Source organism: Vulpes vulpes, chromosome 14, assembly GCF_048418805.1.
Source record: "Vulpes vulpes isolate BD-2025 chromosome 14, VulVul3, whole genome shotgun sequence".
Taxonomy (NCBI): Eukaryota; Metazoa; Chordata; class Mammalia; order Carnivora; family Canidae; genus Vulpes; species Vulpes vulpes.
In genome coordinates, this window is record NC_132793.1 from 139,829,108 (window position 1) to 139,847,723 (window position 18,616).

The following is an 18,616-nucleotide window of genomic DNA, read 5'->3' on the forward strand; positions in this document are numbered from 1 at the left end:
GTGCGTGTGTGCGTGTGTGCGTGGTGTCCCCACCGGCCCCCCCACCGCCCACCCCACCCCCCTGGAAGCTACTGATGGGTGGTCCCCCACCAGCACCCTGGCCTCACCTTCAGCCCCAGAGACACTTATTTTTAATTCTGGAAGCAGGAGTTGCTGAGAAGCCTTGTTTATTTTAACATCCAGAGAAGGAAAAACATGTTTGCCACCTGAGCTCATCAGCTCGGCGGCCCGAGGGCAAGACCCGGGCGGGGTGGGGGCGCGCTCAGCATCCCCACAAGGCGCGCTGCTGCAAGAGGCTTAGTTCGGCCTTGTGGGGTCAAGGTGCGTAGGCAGCTTCCTCCGGGGGCGCGGAGGCTGTTGGGCAGGCGTCGCCCCACCCCGGCCTGGCAGAGGCATTGGGCAGGGTCCCCCGAGAGCCCCGGCAGGGCCCTGCAGGACCGAGCTGGCTCCCGCCCCCGGGAACCCGCCGTGATCCTGCAGCCCCGGGGCAGAGGTGGAGAGGACTGCGGGGCCGCGGGCAGGCTGAGCCCAGGAGCCGGAGGTAGCCCCGCCGCCCTGCGAGCACCTGGAGCGGCTGCGCCTCGGCCCGGAGCGTCCGTCTCCGCGTGCCGGGCTCTTCGGATTCTGCTGAGTTCTCTCTGGAAACAGGAGGGCTTGGGAGAGTCGGGGAAAGTGGGCTCCCGTCTGGCGTATTGGGGGCCCCAGAGAGCCTCAAGCTCCGGTTCCCAGGGCTTCGGCCTGGAGCAGTGCAGGGCCCGGGCCGAGGGCTCCTCCTGCCGGCACCCCCCCACCTGGGAGCCTGGGGAGCCATGTGTCCCCACAGCCAGCACACGGCGCCCCTGGGAGCTGCTCGGCCACTGCTGCCTGCCGTGTAGGGAACTCCCTCTGCACCCCTGCGGCTCACCTGGCATGACGTCACCCCCTGCACCCCTGCGGCTCACCTGGCCGTGACGTCACCCCCTCTGCACCCCTGCGGCTCACCTGGTCATGACGTCATCCCCTCTGCACCCTGTGGATCACCTGGCATGAGGTCACTCCCTGCACCCCTGCGGCTCACCTGGTCATGACGTCATCCCCTCTGCACCCCTGTGGCTCACCTGGCATGACATCATCCCCTGTACCCCTACAGCTCACTTGGTCATGACGTCACCCCCTCTGCACCCCTGTGGCTCACCTGGCCGTGACGTCACCCCCTCTGCACCCTGTGGATCACCTGGCATGACGTCACCCCCTGCACCCCTGCGGCTCACCTGGTCATGACGTCATCCCCTCTGCACCCTGTGGATCACCTGGCCGAGACGTCACCCCCTGCACCCCTGCGGCTCACCTGGCATGACGTCACCCCCTCTGCACCCTGCGGCTCACCTGGTCATGACGTCATCCCCTTTGCACCCTGTGGATCACCTGGCATGACGTCACCCCCTGCGGCTCACCTGGTCATGACGTCATCCCCTCTGCACCCTGTGGATCACCTGGCCGTGACGTCACCCCCTGCACCCCTGCGGCTCACCTGGTCATGACGTCACCCCTCTGCACCCTGCGGCTCACCTGGTCATGACGTCATCCCCTTTGCACCCTGTGGATCACCTGGCATGACGTCACCCCCTGCGGCTCACCTGGTCATGACGTCACCCCCCTCTGCACCCTGTGGATCACCTGGCATGACGTCATCCCCTGCACCCCTGTGGCTCACCTGGCATGACGTCATCCCCTGCACCCCTGCGGCTCACCTGGCATGACGTCACCCCCTCTGCACCGCTGCGGCTCCCCTGGCATGACGTCGCAGAGTGAGCCCAGAGGCTCAGAGGGTGGAGCGACTCAAAGGAGAGGCCCCTCGCGTCCCCCCAGGAGCAGAAGGGGGAGACTGCGGGGCTGCTGGGGCCCTCGGCCAGGCTGCTCCTCCCGGAAGACCCCGCCCCCCAAGGGGCGCCCTCCGCTCACACCGGGGTTCCCAGCCCAGCCTCGAAGCCCGTTGCGGCCCCTGCGGGCGACCTGGGGCGGGGCGTGGTGGCGGCTCCCTCCCCGGCGCGGGGCCCCGGGCCGCAGAGCCCGCAGCCAGGGCGCAGGGGCCTGTGTTTGCTGAGCCTCACGCGCTCGGCAAACCCTCGGGCCCGGCGGGCCGCCTCCTCCCGCGCTGAGCCCCCCGCAGGGCCGCCCCGCCCCCACCCCGCGGTCGCGCATGCGTACTGGTCGCCAGCGGCGCGCCGGGAGGGGGCCCCGCCCCGAGCGGCCGCGCTGTTCCGCCTCCGCCCACCGGGGGGCGCAGGCTCCCGCGCACGGCGCACGCGGCCCTCGCTACGCCTCTACGCCACCGCGGCGCTTCCGGCGGCGGCGGGTTGTGCTTCCGACGTGAGGGTCACGGACAAGATGGTGCCGCCGGTGCAGGTCTCCCCGCTCATCAAGGTGAACCGGGCTCTGCGGCCGTCGGCGGGCGCTCGGCCCCGTGGGGCCCCGCGTGCGCGACCTCGGTGGGGTGGGAGCCCCGGCCCCGACCCCTCCCCGGGACCCCGGCCCCCGCCCCCCCCCGTCCCCCCCCGTCTCCCCGCCGCCCTGACCGCCCTGACCGCCGTCTCCCGCAGCTCGGCCGCTACTCCGCCCTGGTCCTCGGCATGGCGTACGGGGCCAAGCGCTACAGTGAGTGACCGCGGGCGCGCGGGGGCCCCGAGGGCGGGACCCCTGGGTGCGTGGGGGTCGGGTCGGGGCCGGGCCGGCCGCGTGGGAAGCACAGGGTCGGGCTCTCGGGCGCCTCAAGGTCTCGCGTGGACCGTTTCCCTCCGCGCCTCCCCGCTGTGCCCCGCAGGTTACCTGAAGCCGCGGGCGGAGGAGGAGCGGAGGGTGGCCGCCGAGGAGAAGCAGAAGCAGGAGGAACGGAAGCGGATCGAGCGGGAGCTTGCGGAAGGTGCGGGCGCCGCGGGCCCTGGGCCCCGGGGGGGGGGGGAGGCCGCGGGTGTGCGGGGCGGGCGCGGGGCGGCGCGGCCGGGTGGGTCGCCTGGGCGGCGGCGGCGGCGCCCTGACGCGCGTTCCCCCCGGACCTTGCAGCCCGAGACGACAGCATCCTGAAGTGAGGCTGCCCTGCCCGCAGCGGCGCGCGCGCGAATAAAAGCTTTGTGCCGTGCGATGCTGTCCCGCCCCGTCTCCGTTGTCTGATTCCCCGGCTCGGGCTCGGCAGCCGCCCTCCGGTTCAGTGTGTGCGGCCTGGCGACGGGGAGCGGGTTTTAGAAGACGCGGGGTGCTGGGTGCAGGCGGGCCGCGGACACACCGATCCCGTCGCTTGTCTGGGGTGCCCGGCTGGGGCGCCCCCACGGGAGCAGCTGCGCAGACACAGCCAGCTCGGGTCTTGTGGGTGCTGCTGGGCCTTCACTAAGCCTGGCCAGACCCCTGGGGGGCAGCACAGGCGCCAGGCTGGGAGGTGGCTGATGCCCTTTGTCTCCTTGTCGGGAAGCCCCCCCCCCCCCCCCGGAAGACGTGGCCAATGGACCCCGCTCTGGTGGGCTTGGGCTCTCGCATCTGCCCCTCTGCTCCCGGGCTGTGCTCTGAGGCCTGCGGGTGGAATATGCTGTTTTCCAGCCCAGGTCTGGAGCACATCCTTGTCCCTGAGTTAGATTTTGATAGAAAAATGGATTCATTTGCAAACATGAGAGGAAGGAGGAGCAGCATATGAGCGCTTGAAAGCCTTGGTTTTAGTCAGGGCGAAGGTTCGGGGAGCCGGGCCCCTCCCGCAGTGCTTGGCTGGTGTCGTCCGCTTGGTGGGTGGCCTGGCCCTGATTACAGGGAGGGTGTCCCCAGGAGCCCCTGCTGAGAAGGGACCTGCCTCCTCCCCGTCCCCCCACCTGCCCAGGAGCTCGGGAACTCTGGAGGCGTCTGATCGCGCAGCTGAGAGCAGCTTGCTGTGGGTTCAGTGTCCAGGGTCGGGGGAACCAATGCTTTGGGGTTAAAAGTCCCTAGTTTCTCCCAGATAAGTAGCGTCTGAATCGCCCAGGAGTCGTGTGTCCTGGTCGGGTCTGGCCGTGCTGGGTCATGAGCGTGAAGCCGTCACTTGGACAGGACTTGGCGACGCCAGGCGATCTGTGCGGAGGGCTGTGCAGGGGTTGTGCTGAGGTCAGGCCTGTGACCCCTCCTCCACTCGGGCCTTGATCTTCTGGCAGAACTTTCCGGTGGGTCACACGAGAAAAGGACAACTTGTTTTTATTTTATTCCAAGTTTCTGGTCAGGGTTCCTTCTAAGCCAGGTTGGCAACAGCATGCACGTATCTCGTCTACCCGTGTACACATAAGTAGTCGTGTGCTTGGCGTTCCCACCCAGCCCTCGTGGACGCACAGTTCACAGCCCCTTTCCAGAGGGCTCTCCGTGGCAAGCAGTGGGACACCCGGAAGGTGGCTGAGCGTGAGGTACACTAAATTTTATTCATAGTTGAGTTTATAAAAACACAGACCTTAAAAAAGTTTCAAAATATCCAAAATTGTCTTTAGTTATTTTCTGGGGCTTCCTAACGTGTAGCAAACCCTTAGAGGCGGGGGCGCCGTCCGAACCCGGGAGCAGCTCACAGGATGCAGCAGGTGGAAGACTTGGGCGCGGGGCCACCGTTGCAAATCTCTGTGCCTGCTGCAAGAGAGACGGGACGGTGAGGGGAGGGTGCGCACAGCCTGCCCCCCGCGTCCTCCTCGGCCCGGTGCCCGACTGAGCTGATTAGCCAGCCTGGCCTCAGCCCTTCCTGCCTTCGCTCCCGTGACCCGTCAGCTCTGGCCCTCACAGCCCCGAAGCCCTGTTCACGTGCGTTTCCTCCGAGAGTGCCAGGGCGGTGCCATCGGGTTCCTGGGGGCCGCGACCCTGCCGCGGAAGCACATGCCTGCAGCGGCAGCTGCGGAGACCTGTGACGCGGGCCGGGGAAGCGTGTCCCGTGCGCCCGACTCCTAGCTCACTTACAGGTCTTATGTTCTGGTTTTTTAAAAAGATTTTGTTTATCTGAGGGGGCACAGGACGTGTGTGCACAGGCGGGGCGGGGGCGCCAACAGGCTCCCTCCTGCACGTGACCCCGAGGTCACGGCCGGAGCCACTCGGGCACCCTTCGGTCTTCCACCGGTTTCTGAGGGCAGCATGGACGTTACGGGTGGATTTTTCTGAGCGGGTTAGTGGGGAGCAGCGGCCGCTGCGGGGCTGTGTCTGCCGGGCTTCCCTCCCCTCTTGCAGCGGAAGCCACGTAGTTACTTGGTTGGAGGAAACGTGGTCCTGGCCGGGAACGGAGGGGCCCTTCCCTGTTCCTGCTCGTCAGGCCCCGCGCCTGAGGGTCCCCGTGCCGCGGGCCACCTGCCTGCCTCCAGGCTCGCCTCTGCTGCCTCGCTGTCCCGTTACACGCTCCGCGGGCGGCTAACCCATGCCCACCCCTGCGGCCCAGACCTTTCTTGGCTGTTGTCCTGTCCTCTTGTTGTTGCTTCTCCTCCTCCAGGGCCTTCAGCTTGGCCTCGTACTCATCAGCCAAGGCCTTCCATTCCTTCCTGTTGTTCTGTAGTCGGTCGAACATGGGCAGGATCTCTTCGTGGAAACGGGAAAACTCCTGGACACAGAATCAGGAGGTCGGACCACACCTCTCGACCCTTCCCAGGCAGGGGGGGCAGGTGGCAGCCCCACGGCCTGGCCCTTGCTGACACCAGCCTGCCCCCCAGTGCCTTGCCTCGCTCCCCCGGGAGGAAACCCCGGGGCGGGGGGCTGCCTGACGGAGAAGGGGAGGCCACTGAGGGGTCACTTTGCAGCACAGCCCTGGGAGGGAGGAGGGGACGGGGAGTTGTGGGGTGTGAGTGCCCATGGCGCGGACGGCCACAGCCGAGCAAGGATCCTGAGAATGCCAAAGGCACATCAATGGCAGAAGTGGGGTCCCGGGGAGACTCAGGCAGACATGCAGGTCTTGCAGCTCCTCTTCAGATGTCCTACGTCACATGTGTGTGCGTGTGTGCACATGGAGTGGGCGGGTGGACTCAGGACGGCAGGGGCAGGGGGAGCGCTGTGGTGGGGCCGTGACCTGCGACCTCAGGACTGGGATGCACATCCTGGTCCCGTCCTCCTTCCCAGTGCTCGCAGCCCTGCTGAGGGGGCAGCAAAGGGAGCTGGGGTGCCCGTTGGTCGAGGTGGGGCGTGGCCTGCCCGGTCAGGGGTGACTTTGCTCAGCACCAGACCACCCCTTGGTCACAGTGTGGGTCCCTGCAGCCGCCAGGGCCAGAAGGCGTGGAGCCCAGGGCCGCATAGGGCATCACGTGGGAGGGCTCTGCACCCGGCCCCCCAGCACACCCCCGTGCGTCCTCTGGGCTGCGAGGTCACAGCTTATGTCCACTGTCAACCTCAGGTGTGCAATGTGTTGGTCGGGAGAGGCCTTCCCAGCTGTGGCAGGCGGCCCTCCCTGTCCTGGCCTCACAGCCATGAACACATGTGCCTGCAGGCAAACTGCAGTCTGTGCCCTGAAAATGTGTAGGCCACGCGTGGGGGCCCTAGATGGGGCTTGGGGTGAGGCCTCCCGGTGAGTGGCGGCCCTTCCAGAGGGTGGAAGCGGCTGGAGTGACGCTGTGGCTTTCAGGCCTAAGTGCCGGGGCGGAGGTGGGGCTGCGGCAGGTCAGGCCCTGGGCCAGCCCGTGCCGCCCGCCTGTGACCCTGATGCACGCTGCTCACCTTGTACACGAACGTGCACACGAAGTCGATGAAGCCAACCTGTAGTTTGGGGAGCTCGGCTGCCTTGTTCCGGTCCATCATCGGCTTGTGGGGGAGCAGAGACACCTCCTCTGAGCCTGCAGGAGTCGGCCCCGGCCCGTCTCGCAGCCCCGGCGCACAGTGTCCGTGGGATGAGGGCGGAGCCTCTGCTTGGGGCTGAGCCTCCTGATGGCGCTGGGCCTGGACAGGGGTGCCCTCCCCGCTTGGGGCCACCGGGCAAGGCCCCTTACTTGCCCGCACCTGAGCCCCTGGTCCTTGGGAGCCACCCTCGGTGCTGACCACAGCCCTGGCTTGAGACCCTGTGGGTAAACTGCAGGTGCCCTTCCCTCGGTCTGGCCCTGGCCCCAGAGCCTCCCCCTGAGGTTGGGCGGTCCTGGATGGTGCGGCGCTGTGCCTGTGCCCTTGGGTCACACCGAGGCTGCGTGGACGGCGCTGTGCCTGTGCCCTTGGGTCACACCGAGGCCGCGTGGACGGCGCTGTGCCCGTACCAGTCCACGTCGAGGCCGCAGTGGTCCAGCACCCCAGTCGAGCCACGTTGCTGACCGGAGGACGTCAGCCTCGTCCGTCCCCTGTGTGGGCCGGGCCCCGGCCACGGGCCTTCCCTGGCACCCTACTTTCCCCGGGCCAGGCCTTCCCGGAGCAGCTCCCAGCCTGCCCGAGCCTCACGGCACAGCCTGCTCGGGCCACTCTCACAAGGACTTTCCATTTCTGCCCGGGCACCACAGCTTCCTGCAGACCTTAGGTCGGGGTCTACACCCTACCCAGATCTCGAGCCATCGAAGTTCACACCCACCTCGTGTCACATGACCAACCCCACAAAGTGAGACTGAGGTCTCTGACCCCAAGTCCCCAGGGGTTCTCTGTGTGCACCAAGCGAGGCCCGAGGTTCCCAAGGAGCCTGGTGGGGTAGAAGATTCTGGAAGTAACACTCACAATGGGCTGCTGATCCAGAACTGTCCTTTCCAAGTCCCCTTGTTCCCAGAACTCAGCCGCCACCAGCAGAGCAACCTTGGGGGGTGGGTGCATAAAAGGCAGTCATCTTGGGGGGGTTCAGCACTTGGTCAGAAATTGAGGAGAGGCTCCTGCCCTCCTCTGCCCTCGGTCTCCTGTGTCCCAGGCCCTCTGGGGCCCCAATTCTTCAGGCTGGGCCTAGTGCACAGGGAGCTCATTGGCACTTCCCAGTGTGGCCGCCCCCAGCCCTGGGGCAGGGGGGGGGCAGGGCTGCGGGGGGGGGGGGGGCGCATGTTTCCTCTCCCTGCGGTCTCCGGAGGAGGGGCCCTGCATGACTTCTGACCTTGCTCTGGACTTCCCAGGGCTTGGTGATGGCAGACAGGTCACACGCCGTCATCATCATGGCCCTGCGGGCAGACGAAGCTCCAGGGCGCCGCTGGCCCCCTCCCACCCCTCCACGGCCACCTCACACTCCCCCCACTGCAGGCCCCACCCTCGTGCTCCCCGCCACCCCGGGGAACAGGTATTTATCAGGCAGCCTCCCTGTGGACCTCGGGGGCAGGCCTGCAGCGGGAACCGAGTCCTGAATCCCCGTTTCGGGGCGCATCAGCGGAGGTTCATAAGTGAGGAAATCACTGCCAAGGTCATGAACTAAGGAAATGGGCCGTCTGACCCCCAGTCCTGTCCTGTCCCCCGCAGAGGAGGAGGAGCAGGGCAGATGGAGCGCTGGCTTGACGCTTTAGCAAAGCCGTTTAGAGACGAGCTGCTCTGTTGCGGCCCCCTCGGGCAGGGCCGGGGGTCTTCTAGTTTTGTGGGGGACGTCTGAGATCGACCAGCTGGGGGGGCTCCTGTCGCCCCCACTGCTCACATGACTATCTCCTTCCGCGTGGTCTCCAGGGACAGGTACTCCACCCAGCTCTTCCTGTCCTCATAGTTCTTAGACTCATCCACAATCTTCTGGAACATTGTCCTCTTCCTGAACCCCAAGAACAAAGAGAGTCGACGCCCTGCCCCCTCCTCCTCCTCGACCCTCACCCAAGCACCCTTCTAGGAGAGAAACCGAGGCAGAGAGCCCAGGCCTGTGGGGCCCCTGCTCCCCACCGCAGCCCCCCGCGGCTCCTGGCCGCCCCCACGGGGCGGCGGGGGTGCACCCACTTGAAGTAGAGCGCCAGGTCGGTGGCGATGATGGCTATGTCCATGAGGTGGATCACGTGCTCGTGCTGCCGCCGGTTCAGGTTCTGGTAGATGTTCAGGGTCTGTGGGGAGGGCTCTGGTCGCGGTGCGGGCCGGTCTGCCCCCTCCCGGGTCCGCCCGTGGGTCCCTGTCGGGCTGCTGGCCGGCTCTTACCCCAGGTCATGGCACCGCCTCCGGGGGCCCAGGGGACCCAGGTGGCCTTGGGCTGGCGCTGGGAGGCGCTCGGCCCCCACCGCTGCCTGAGACTGGGGTGCACCCCCCTGCGGGTGTCAAGTCCAACCCACCGCCCTGACCCCACTGCAGCCCCCAACGGGCCTCGGAGGCCGCTCGGAGCCCTGTGCTGTCGTCGCTGGGCCGCGGGCGCGGGACCTGCCCCGAGGGGGGGGGGGCCAACACGGACCTCCTCGGAGAGCAGGAACTTCCCGAACTCCAGGTGGTGCCGCTCCAGGATGGAGGAGCCGTGGAGCTTGGCCAGGGGGTTCTGGGATCTGCGGCGGAGGTTGGCTGGGTCAGAGGCCCGCAGCGGGCTGGGGGTGCCCCCGTGCTTCCCGCGGCGCGAGCTCCGCTAGCCCCCGCCCCCGGCGCCTACTTCATCTGGTACAGGTTGTTGGTGCCGCGGTGGTCGATGTCGTGGCACAGGCCCGCCGTCACCATGGCGAAGGCCTCCAGGTCCGTGTAGTAGCTCTTCAGCTTGCCCGTCTGCGGACACAGGCACCGGCTCGCCGCCTCCGCCCGCCCCAGGGGTCGCCCCCCCGCCCCCCGCAGGGCGCCCGCAGGCCGCGCACCGTGAGCAGCGTGAACATCGTCTGGGCCACGTTGAAGCCGTGGCGCCAGTTGTGGTACGTGATCCTCCGGTACCCCTTGCTCACGGAGAACAGGAAGCGCACCAGGACCTGGGGGAGGCCGCCGGGCTGAGCACTGTGGCCCGGCCTGGGGGGCGGCCGCGGAGGCCCAGGCTCTAGGGGCGGTTGGGTGTGACGCACCCCCGCAGGCAGCGTGCGGGTGTGTGTGTGTGTGTGTGTGTGTGTGACCCCGGCTGGGGCCCGGGCGTCCTCGGTGACTTTGAGGGTCAGAAAAGGATTCTGAAATCGAAGCAATTCTATTAATAATTTCTGTACTTCTTTCTTTCGTGTTTCCCTTCAGTACGTAGGGAAGCGGCTTCTGAGGCCGCCAGCATGCACCCGTTCCCAGGGGAGCGCGAGGCAGGCTGCTCCTCACTGGGCGGGGGCTCCCTGGGGAGTGGGGTGGAGGCGGGGGTGCTCCGAGGGGCTCTCCGCGTTCACCTGGCGGCCTGGGACGCCCACGACCGACCCCCATCCACCTGCACCCACACATGCCCTCGTCCTGCATTTCCTCTGGGCACCTGTGCGCGCCCTGCAGGCCCCGGATCTCTGACCACTCGTGCCCACTGTTGGGGCTCGGACCTGGGACCCCTTGCCCTGCCCCCCACCTCCTGAGGAATCTGGAACTTGCGGACCACGCCCAGCTCGTAGTACATCTGGATGCCGCACTTGACCAGCTCCAGCTCCGTGCACTCCAGGTCCGAGAAGTGGAACTCGTAGATGTCGAACTTGCTCGGCCCCGGCAGCACCTCCTTCTGTGGGGGGACGGCGGGCTGAGGGGGGCAGGCTGGGCTGTGCCCCTCCCAGCATCCTCTGTGCACCTCAGACGCCCCGGGAGCGTGGGGACAGCTGCCCTTCCTGCGGGGGGGGGGGGGGGGGGGACACTCACGTGCCTGTGGTCCCTGGCCCCACCCAGACAGCAGGGGCGGGGACACCCCAGGCACACAGCTCCCCGGGATGGGGAGGGCTCCCGCCCCTCCAGGGTCCACCTGAGGGGTGGGGGTCAGATTCTGACCAAGAGTGTTCCCAGCTCATCCTCCTCACAGTCCGCAGGCTCCTTCCCCAGGCGCTCCCTCGTTGGCTGGGAGGAAGGGGGCCGGTCAGTCGGAGTGAACCACCCCCTCGTGGGGGGGACGGGGCCCCTGGGGGGGGAATGGTCCCTTGGGGGGGGATGGGGCCCCTTGTGGGGGGACAGGGCCCCTGAGGGGGAATGGTGCCCCTCGTGGCAGGGACGGGGTGACAGCGCCCCCTGCGCCCCTCCTGGGGGCCCAAGGTGGCTTCTGGCACAAGCTGATTGGAAGCCCCAGCCGCAGCTTCAGAGGTAGGTGACGGCGCAGGCAGTGGTTGCCCTTCCCTGGGTCCTTCCCGGCCTCTCCGGCACATGGACGACGCCCGCGGGAGGCCAGCACGCAGGACCGCCACCCACTCGGGCCCGGGACGCAGGGAAGGGACAGCTGCTGGCTGCGCGGAGCCCGTGGGCCGCCGGGGGGGCTCGGGGCTCGACCACAGCCCCCCCCGCCGCAGGACGGCCTGCCTCCCCTCTGGGCAGAAGGGGCCGCGGGCGACAGGAGTGCTACCAGGATCAGCTGGATTTCGTCCTTGTCGCATCTCACGTGGTACAGGACCATGTCCTGGGCAATGTCCTTGCGGTTCTCCAGCTTGTTCATCTTGTCGTAGGTGTCGGTGTTCAGTACCGACCAGCCCAGGAACTGAGTGAGGGACTGTGGACAGAGTGGCGGTGCCACCTCTGTGGGCGCGTCCTCGGGCCGCAGGTGGAAGGCGGCGAGGGCTCCCCCGCTGTGCCCGTGTCCCCCCGGGGCCACCCCGAGTCGCGCTTTACCTCCATGAGGACCTCATCCTGCTCATCGAAGGGCTTCCCGTCCTTCCTGTTGTAGAACGTGGCAACCCCCACGATCTCCTCCTTCTTATTGACAATGGGCATGGAGAGGACGTTCTTGATGACCCAGCCCGAGTCGTCCAGGGGCCCTTCCTGCAGGGAGAGGCGTCGGGGTGCCCGCCACGCTGCTTGCAGCCCGGCCCGTCACCCAGCGGGCACGAGCGATGTCCTCTGTCCCCAGGTGGCGGTGAGGGCTCAGGGTTCCTGTGGACGTGGCACCCCCGCCTCCACCCCGTGGCCAGGAGCTCTGGGTCTGGGGGTTTGCGCCGGGACCTCTCCCACGGGCCCCAGCTGAGGCTACGTGCCCAGCAGGTGGCTCCGGGGCGTGGGTCTCGCGGTCACGCAGGCTCCCTGGCTCCGAAGGCTCCAGCCCGGTTGGCCCTCTGCCCCTAACGCTCTCAGTCCTCGGGAGCGGGGCCTTGCCGACCCTCTGCCGGCCCCACGAGTGGTGCAGCTGTTCCCGACTTGCGGCCCCAGAGCCCTGGCCAGTCGCGGGAGAGGTCTTGGAGACCAAGGCCAGTGGCGCGGCCCCGCTGACTCGGGCCCTGCCCAGAGGAGCCGGCCCCACAGGAGGCCCCTTGCAGCCGGGCCGCGCACCCACCGCAGCCACCGCACCCACCCGCACCGCGGGGCATGCGGGCCGCCTTGGCCCCGGAGGTTTGGAGGTGGTTTCTTCAGGAGCAAACGCTGCTTCGGTGCAGCCTTGCGGAACCACAGCGTCTTCCTGCCCAGCACGACGCGCGTTCTGCAAGGAGGGGGACGTACCTGGAACGTGAACATCTCGTCCGCGGCGGTGTTCATGATGTTACAGATCTGGAAGAGGAGGGGGACACTACTCGCCTGGCGCCCTCCGCGGTGGAGGCGGCGGGCAGGGCGGGCGGGGCCCCCAGACTCACAAAGCCGCTTTCTGCCACGTAGGTCGGAAGGCCGCTGGCCAGGGCCCAGTGGTCGGCGGGGGGCGAGCTGCGGGGAGAGCAGGGCGTCGGGCCGGGCTGCGGTTCAGGGCTCTGGGTGTCCCTGTATTCCCTTTCCGGAGCTCCGGGGCGGTGGGAAGCTCGCGGGCCATGTCCCGGGAGACTCGGAGGAGGCAGGGTGAGGTTTGGGGTGTCTGAGCCGCTCGTCCTGCCTCTGCTACACGGAGGCCCCTCAGCCTGTCGGAGCCCCCCTCCCACTGGAGGAGCGCCTGGAGCTCAGCGTTTGTCCCCTGGCCCGCCGGCCCGCCCCCGGGAGCCCAGTCCCTTCGTGGGACCTGCAGGGTGGGGTCCTCACAGGCTCGTGGGGTCTTGGGGCCACACGGCCAGCAGCTCTCCCCAGTCTCGCTGGTTTGCAGCCCGGCCCTGCCCCCCACCTGGGTTTCCCCTCCCCTCCCGCCCTACGGGCCATGGCTTCTGCCCCCCCCCACCCCTCCCACCCCGGCCTGCATGGCTGGGTGAGCTAAGAAGTGACCCTGAGGGATGTAAAGGTCAGTTGCTGCTGGCAGGGCCACCTGGATGGCTCACCTGGGCCCCTGGAGGTCCACCCTGGCCGTCACGGTGTCTCCCTCCCTCCCTCCCCGTCCTGCGTGCCCCACAGCTGAGGGAGCACCCCCGGGAGGCTGCTGAATCCATGTGGTGACTCCTGGAGGCCCACCCAGCAGGGGTCTGGGGTGCCCGCCCCCGCTGGCGCTTCTCGTAAAATCCTGGCACTTACGGGATGACCTTGATGTCCTCCTTGCCGTGGAGGATGTAGTCGATGACCTTGTAGAAGACGATTTCCTGTGAAAGGACCCCCGCGGTGGTGAGCGGCCGGGCCAGGCCGCAGAGGGAAGCCCCCGGAGCAGAGGGGCCCCCAGTGCCCACCCGGACGTGCACACGCACCTCACCGACACAGCTACGCACAACCTGCACGTGCACACAGGGAAGTGCACACATGCGCCCACGCCGTTACATACGACCACACACGCAGACCACCCCCGACGCTCGTGGGACACGCGCACGTTCTGTGTCCTGCTCAAGCCCACACACAAGCTGGGTCCCCCCCCCTTCACATGGACACACACGGCCCACTCACACACGGGGCCCACTGTACACACACACGTACACACACACACACAACCGAGGCAGGTCATGGTCACAGCCACGCCACGTGCAGGGCCTCTTCTACACCCTTGGCACTTGGCGCTGTGAGGAAGGCAGCTACCGCCCCCATGGGACAGGTGGGGACACCGAGGCATGGCCGGGCGGGGTAGTGTGCCACAGATTGGACGCACAGTAAGTGGCGGAGGTATCTGCCCACGCTTCCATGCCCTTTTCACCCCACCTCTCTCGTGCACAGGCACACGCGCGTGCACACACGTCTACACGGTTCCTCACGGAGCTGCTACAGGGACTCAGGGTAGGACACAGGACAGATGCTGGTCATCCCAGCGAGGCTGACAACCCTCCCCTGGAGAATAGCCCCTGCCTCCCGCCCCTGAGCAGCAGCCGGAGCCAGGGGGCAGCACAAGCGCTCAGAGCCTCCCTCCAGAGGGGTCGGGTCCCAGCCAGCCCACCACCCCTGTCCCCACCTCCCACGCCCACGCTGCTCAGGCTGCGCCTTGCCCCTCCTCCCCGACTCACACGGCCGTCGGGTGTGCGTGGGCCCGAGTACGGCTGCGCTTCTCCCATCAGCACAGGCCACACGTCAAAGAATTCCTGAGCAGAGACAGGAGGGACGGAGGGTCAGGAAGGGTCAGGGAGGGTCAGGGAGGCAGCGCTGCGGCGGCGCGGCGCCAGGAGGAGCGCGGGCCTCACCTTCTCCTTGGTCATGTCCAGGAGGCCCACGGAGTAGCGGTCACAGTTCAGGTAGGCCCGCACCGTGTAGAAGGCCTTGTGGAACTGCCTCTCGATGTCCGTCAGCTCCTCAAACACTTTGTTGGCCGACCACAGCAGCACCTGCGGGGCACACCTGTGAGCCTGTGGCCACACCCCCCACGCACACCTGGGGAGCACAGCAGCACCTGGGGGCACACCTGTGAGCCTGTGTTCCCCTCCACGCACACCTGGGGAGCACAGCAGCACTTGAGGGCACACCTGTGAGCCTGTGGCCCCCTCCACACACACTTGGGGAGCACAGCAGCACCTGGGGGCACACCTGTGAGCCTGTGTTCCCCTCCACGCACACCTGGGGGCACAGCAGCACCTGGGGGCACACCTGTGAGCCTGTGGCCACACCCCCCACGCACACCTGGGGAGCACAGCAGCACTTGGGGGCACACCTGTGAGCCTGTGGCCCCCTCCACACACAGTTGGGGAGCACAGCAGCACCTGGGGGCACACCTGTGAGCCTGTGCTCCCCTCCACGCACACCTGGGGGCACAGCAGCACTTGGGGGCACGCCTGTGAGCCTGTCGCTCCCCTCCACGCACACCTGGGGAGCACAGCAGCACCTGGGGGCACAGCAGCACCTGGGTGTGAACTGTCACTCCCCCCAACACGTACACACGCGTGGGACGGCAGAGGTCCAGAGCCACCCTGGCGGGTGGGTGAGTGAGGGGCGACTGCATGAAGGGCGAGGGCGGAACTCTGAGCAGCCCGCCTCCCCCATCAGCCTGAGAGGCTGCGTCTTGGGAACGGGCATGTGTCGCGTTCCGGACACCATAGAACGGCTCGAGGGTGGCGGTTCATGGACCGGCTGTGTGAGCCTCGGCCTGACCTGCCCAGGTCGTCGGCCCCCGGGTCACTGGCCAGGCCCAGAGGAACCCCGTGAGGCCCACCTCCAGGCCGCCCCACTCGCCTCCTTGCTACCTTCCGGCCATAGGGCATGTCGCCTAGTCCCGGGGCCTCCTTGCACGGCTGCCCCCAGCCCCTCGCAGACGCCCTGCTGTCCCAGGCAAGAATGGGCCCGGAGACCCCTGTACCCCGGAGTGCTCTCACCAGGAGGCAGCGCAGCTCCCACACCGCCACCCCCCTGCAAGGTTCCTGGAGACCTGATCCACCCACTACCCCCCGTGGCTGGAGGAGGCTTTTCTGGTGGCCCGGCCCTGCCCCTCTCTGCCCATCAGTGTCCAAGGCCCGCGGCCCTCCCACCAGCCCTCGGCACGCACTCCGAGTGGCCACAGGGCCTTTGCACAAGCTCTGTCCTCTGCCTTCGCAGCACTTCTCTGGGGCGTCCTCACCTCGGAGTCTGAGCCTAAAGCTGTCTTTGGGGGGCCGGTGCTCGGCAGCTGCCCCACACGCTGCTCCACTCTGAGCGGCCGGCGAGGGCTGCCCACCCCGCACAGGCTTGGGAGGCTGCGCGGTGCCCCAGTCCCGGATCGCAGCGCTGGGCACCGAGACCTCGCACCTGCGTGCGCGCTGGCCCCCTGAACGCCGTGCGGCTCGGCACTCTGGGGTGCGAGTTCCGGTCCCGGGCTGGCGGCTGCCTGAGCACGGATACCCGGGGCAGCGTGGACCCGCAGCCGCTCACGCGCTGCTCGGGGCCCCCCTCCTGGTATGAGCTGCTGGCCCGCACCCAGTCCTGGGGGCGCCGGGACACAGGACGCTTCTCCCTCCCCCCACTTGGCAAGGGGGCCGCCCATCTGCTTCTCCTCAGCTGACTGCCAGGCCTCAGTCTCCCCACCCGTAAAGTGGGGACAGTGACGTTCGCCCCTCAGGGTGCTGGGAAGAAGACTGGAGGACGAGTCAGGCTCCCCGAGAGCCCCCACGAGCGGTGCCAGCGTGTCTTGGGGGCCTTTGCGAGCGCTTTCATCCCGCGCATCTAACCCCCATGTGCCCCCTGGGCCCCTGCAGACGGCGCCCGGGTTAGGACGGTGAGGACGGGGAAGCCGGGCTGGGGGAGGCCGAGGGGCCCGCGGCGTCGGACAGCCTGTCCCCGGGAGGAAGATGCAAGATGCACACCAAGGGTGACCCTCCGTTCCGTGACTCCCCACCCCGGCCCATCCCTCCCCCCCCCCCCCCCCCCCCCCCCGCTCCAGTCGGGCCTGCGCTGGCCCTCTCCCCCCCCCCCCCCCCCCCCCCCCGCCCGCTCCAGTCGGGCCTGCGCTGGCCTCTGCTCTGAAGCGGGTTCTCTCCTGGCCCTGAGGACGTCGGGGGCTCCATGGCTGGGCCACACGTCCAGCAGCCGGCTCACCGGGGGCCGCAGCCCTCCACCCCCCCGCCCCGTTTCCTTCTTTAACTTTCCCAGCCGAGTCTGGCACACACAGTGAGCGTTGAGGTGGGACACCGCGGGATGAACCTTCACATCTGTGGAGTCAGGATCTAGGACCAGCGCCCTCCCGGTCCCTGCCGCCGCTCGTCTGAGCTCCACCCCCTGGATTGTTCTGGAACTTGGTCTAGGTGTCTTCATGCGCTGCCTGTGCTGTGTCACTGTGCGGTGGCTCTTCCTGACTCTCCCTGGGCCTGGGCCTCCTGGACGGCCTCTCAAGCACTGCCTCGACCCCAGCCTGGGGCCTTCTGAGCCTGCTCCTGCCCTTCCCGCCCCGGGACGCCCGGCCAAGGAGACTCCGGCATCGGCTGACACCCTCCGTGTCGCCTGGTAGAGAGGAGCAGGCCAGGGCCCTCAGGGTCAGTGGACGGGGCTCAGGCTTGCTTGCTTGCGTTTCTTAAGCAGCCTCCACGCCCAGCATGGAGCTCAACGCAGAGCTTGAACCCGAGGTCTTGAGGTCAAGACTGGAGCCGAGATCAAGAGTTAGATGCCTAACCGGCTGCGCCGAAACCCAGCTTCTTAAGTGAAATCTCATCTTTAAAATATAGGAAACTGGGATCCCTGGGTGGCACAGTGGTTGAGTGCCTGCCTGCGGCCCAGGGCATGATCCTGGAGACCCGGGATCGAGTCCCATGTCGGGCTCCCTGCATGGAGCCTGCTTCTCCCTCTGCCTGTGTCTCTGCCTCTCTCTCTCCCTCTCTGTCTCTCTCATGAATAAATAAAATCTTTAAAAAAATAAATAAATAAAATAAAATAAAATATAGGAAACTTGTTGATTCACACTAGGGCCTCACCTGGCTCACCTGTCGCTCCTTTAGGGTGCAAGTCACACCTCATCTCCTGGACCTCGGCCCCTCCCTGGGGAGGGGTCACCCCTTCCTGACATCAGCAGCCAGCACACCAGCGCCACCACACGTCATGTGAACCAAACACCAGGTGGCTGACGGGCCGGAGCCACGATCCGCCGGGTGCTGCGGCACTGCTCTTCGTGGACTCGTGCTCCGACATGAGCCCGGGGGCAGCGGTGACCTCAGAAACCAAGGGGCGGACAACAGAGGCCTGCATGGCCTCCTGGAGGGGAGCGCTGCCTACTGAGGCCTGACCACTCTCCCCCTTCAGGAGGCCTCAGGAAGCCTTCATCGTCTCCTCCCTATTTCACTAGAGTTCACCTTTATCCATGCTCCTGAGGTGATTTGTCGCGGGGAGGTGGTCTGTACTATGGCACATCCTCCCCAGCTCTGTGTCCAGGGCCGTCACGTGGGGGCCGCCGCCAAGTCGGCTGGCACTGCCCAGCGGGGAGAGGCGTGCCAGCCCCTCCTGGCTGCTTCCTGACTTCTGAACGTTTCTGCTCAGGCACAGGACAAGAATATGGGGCCAGCAGCTGAGCCCTGGGCTGTCCGCATGGCCTCCTGCGATTGTCCGGCCCTGGGAGGGGCTGCGCCTGTCTTGTGGTCCTCAAGTGAGCCGCAGGCGCGGGCAGCCTAGCAGGTGGAAGAGGACAGAGTCCTGTCCAGTGGGGCCTTCATCCAGCCTCTGGCGCCCTGTGGCCCGCTGGACAGTGGGAGTCACTCTGCTAAAACTGACCAGTCACTCGACTCAGCAGATTTCTCACGGAGAAATTCCAGCATCCATGGCTGCACCTAATGTTGACCTTGTTGCTTCTGTCACCTCTGACCAAATGGCTTAGATGCTTCCGGAAAGGGACTGACAGGAGCCCCTGCGTGGAGTGTGCCAGAAGGGTGGTCAGGGCTGAGGGCCAGGGCCCTGCTGAGTGGCTGTGAGGACCCTGGAGAGCTGCGAGGTCGGAGGGGGGGGGCCCTGTTCTCCAGCACGCGGAGGCCAGTGGGAGGCAGCCGCAGGCTTGAGGGCAAGCTGC

The 18,616-nt window shown here is 67.3% G+C and overlaps 1 protein-coding gene across 2 annotated transcripts in view; it reads right to left on the reverse strand.

Moving 5' to 3' along the window:
- Positions 1-4,378: 4,378 nt before the first annotated feature.
- The window catches only part of PDE6B (phosphodiesterase 6B), a 28,605-nt gene continuing 14,367 nt past the window's right edge, over positions 4,379-18,616 (reverse strand). Inside the window, exons 4-22 of one of the 2 annotated variants that reach the window (XM_072738073.1) lie at positions 14,349-14,489; positions 14,175-14,249; positions 13,267-13,331; positions 12,474-12,540; positions 12,343-12,390; positions 11,521-11,670; positions 11,258-11,401; positions 10,696-10,761; positions 10,289-10,435; positions 9,624-9,731; positions 9,428-9,537; positions 9,239-9,326; positions 8,800-8,900; positions 8,513-8,620; positions 7,988-8,051; positions 7,627-7,701; positions 6,655-6,738; positions 5,395-5,551; positions 4,379-4,602 (exon numbers count right to left, since the gene is read on the reverse strand). In XM_072738073.1, coding sequence (XP_072594174.1) covers positions 4,541-4,602; positions 5,395-5,551; positions 6,655-6,738; positions 7,627-7,701; positions 7,988-8,051; positions 8,513-8,620; positions 8,800-8,900; positions 9,239-9,326; positions 9,428-9,537; positions 9,624-9,731; positions 10,289-10,435; positions 10,696-10,761; positions 11,258-11,401; positions 11,521-11,670; positions 12,343-12,390; positions 12,474-12,540; positions 13,267-13,331; positions 14,175-14,249; positions 14,349-14,489 — 1,860 coding nt within the window. In that variant the 3' untranslated portion in view covers positions 4,379-4,540. Of the gene's footprint in view, positions 4,603-4,696; positions 5,552-6,654; positions 6,739-7,626; positions 7,702-7,987; positions 8,052-8,512; positions 8,621-8,799; positions 8,901-9,238; positions 9,327-9,427; positions 9,538-9,623; positions 9,732-10,288; positions 10,436-10,695; positions 10,762-11,257; positions 11,402-11,520; positions 11,671-12,342; positions 12,391-12,473; positions 12,541-13,266; positions 13,332-14,174; positions 14,250-14,348; positions 14,490-18,616 lie in introns of those variants that run through there. The other variant, XM_072738072.1, reaches the window with a different exon arrangement.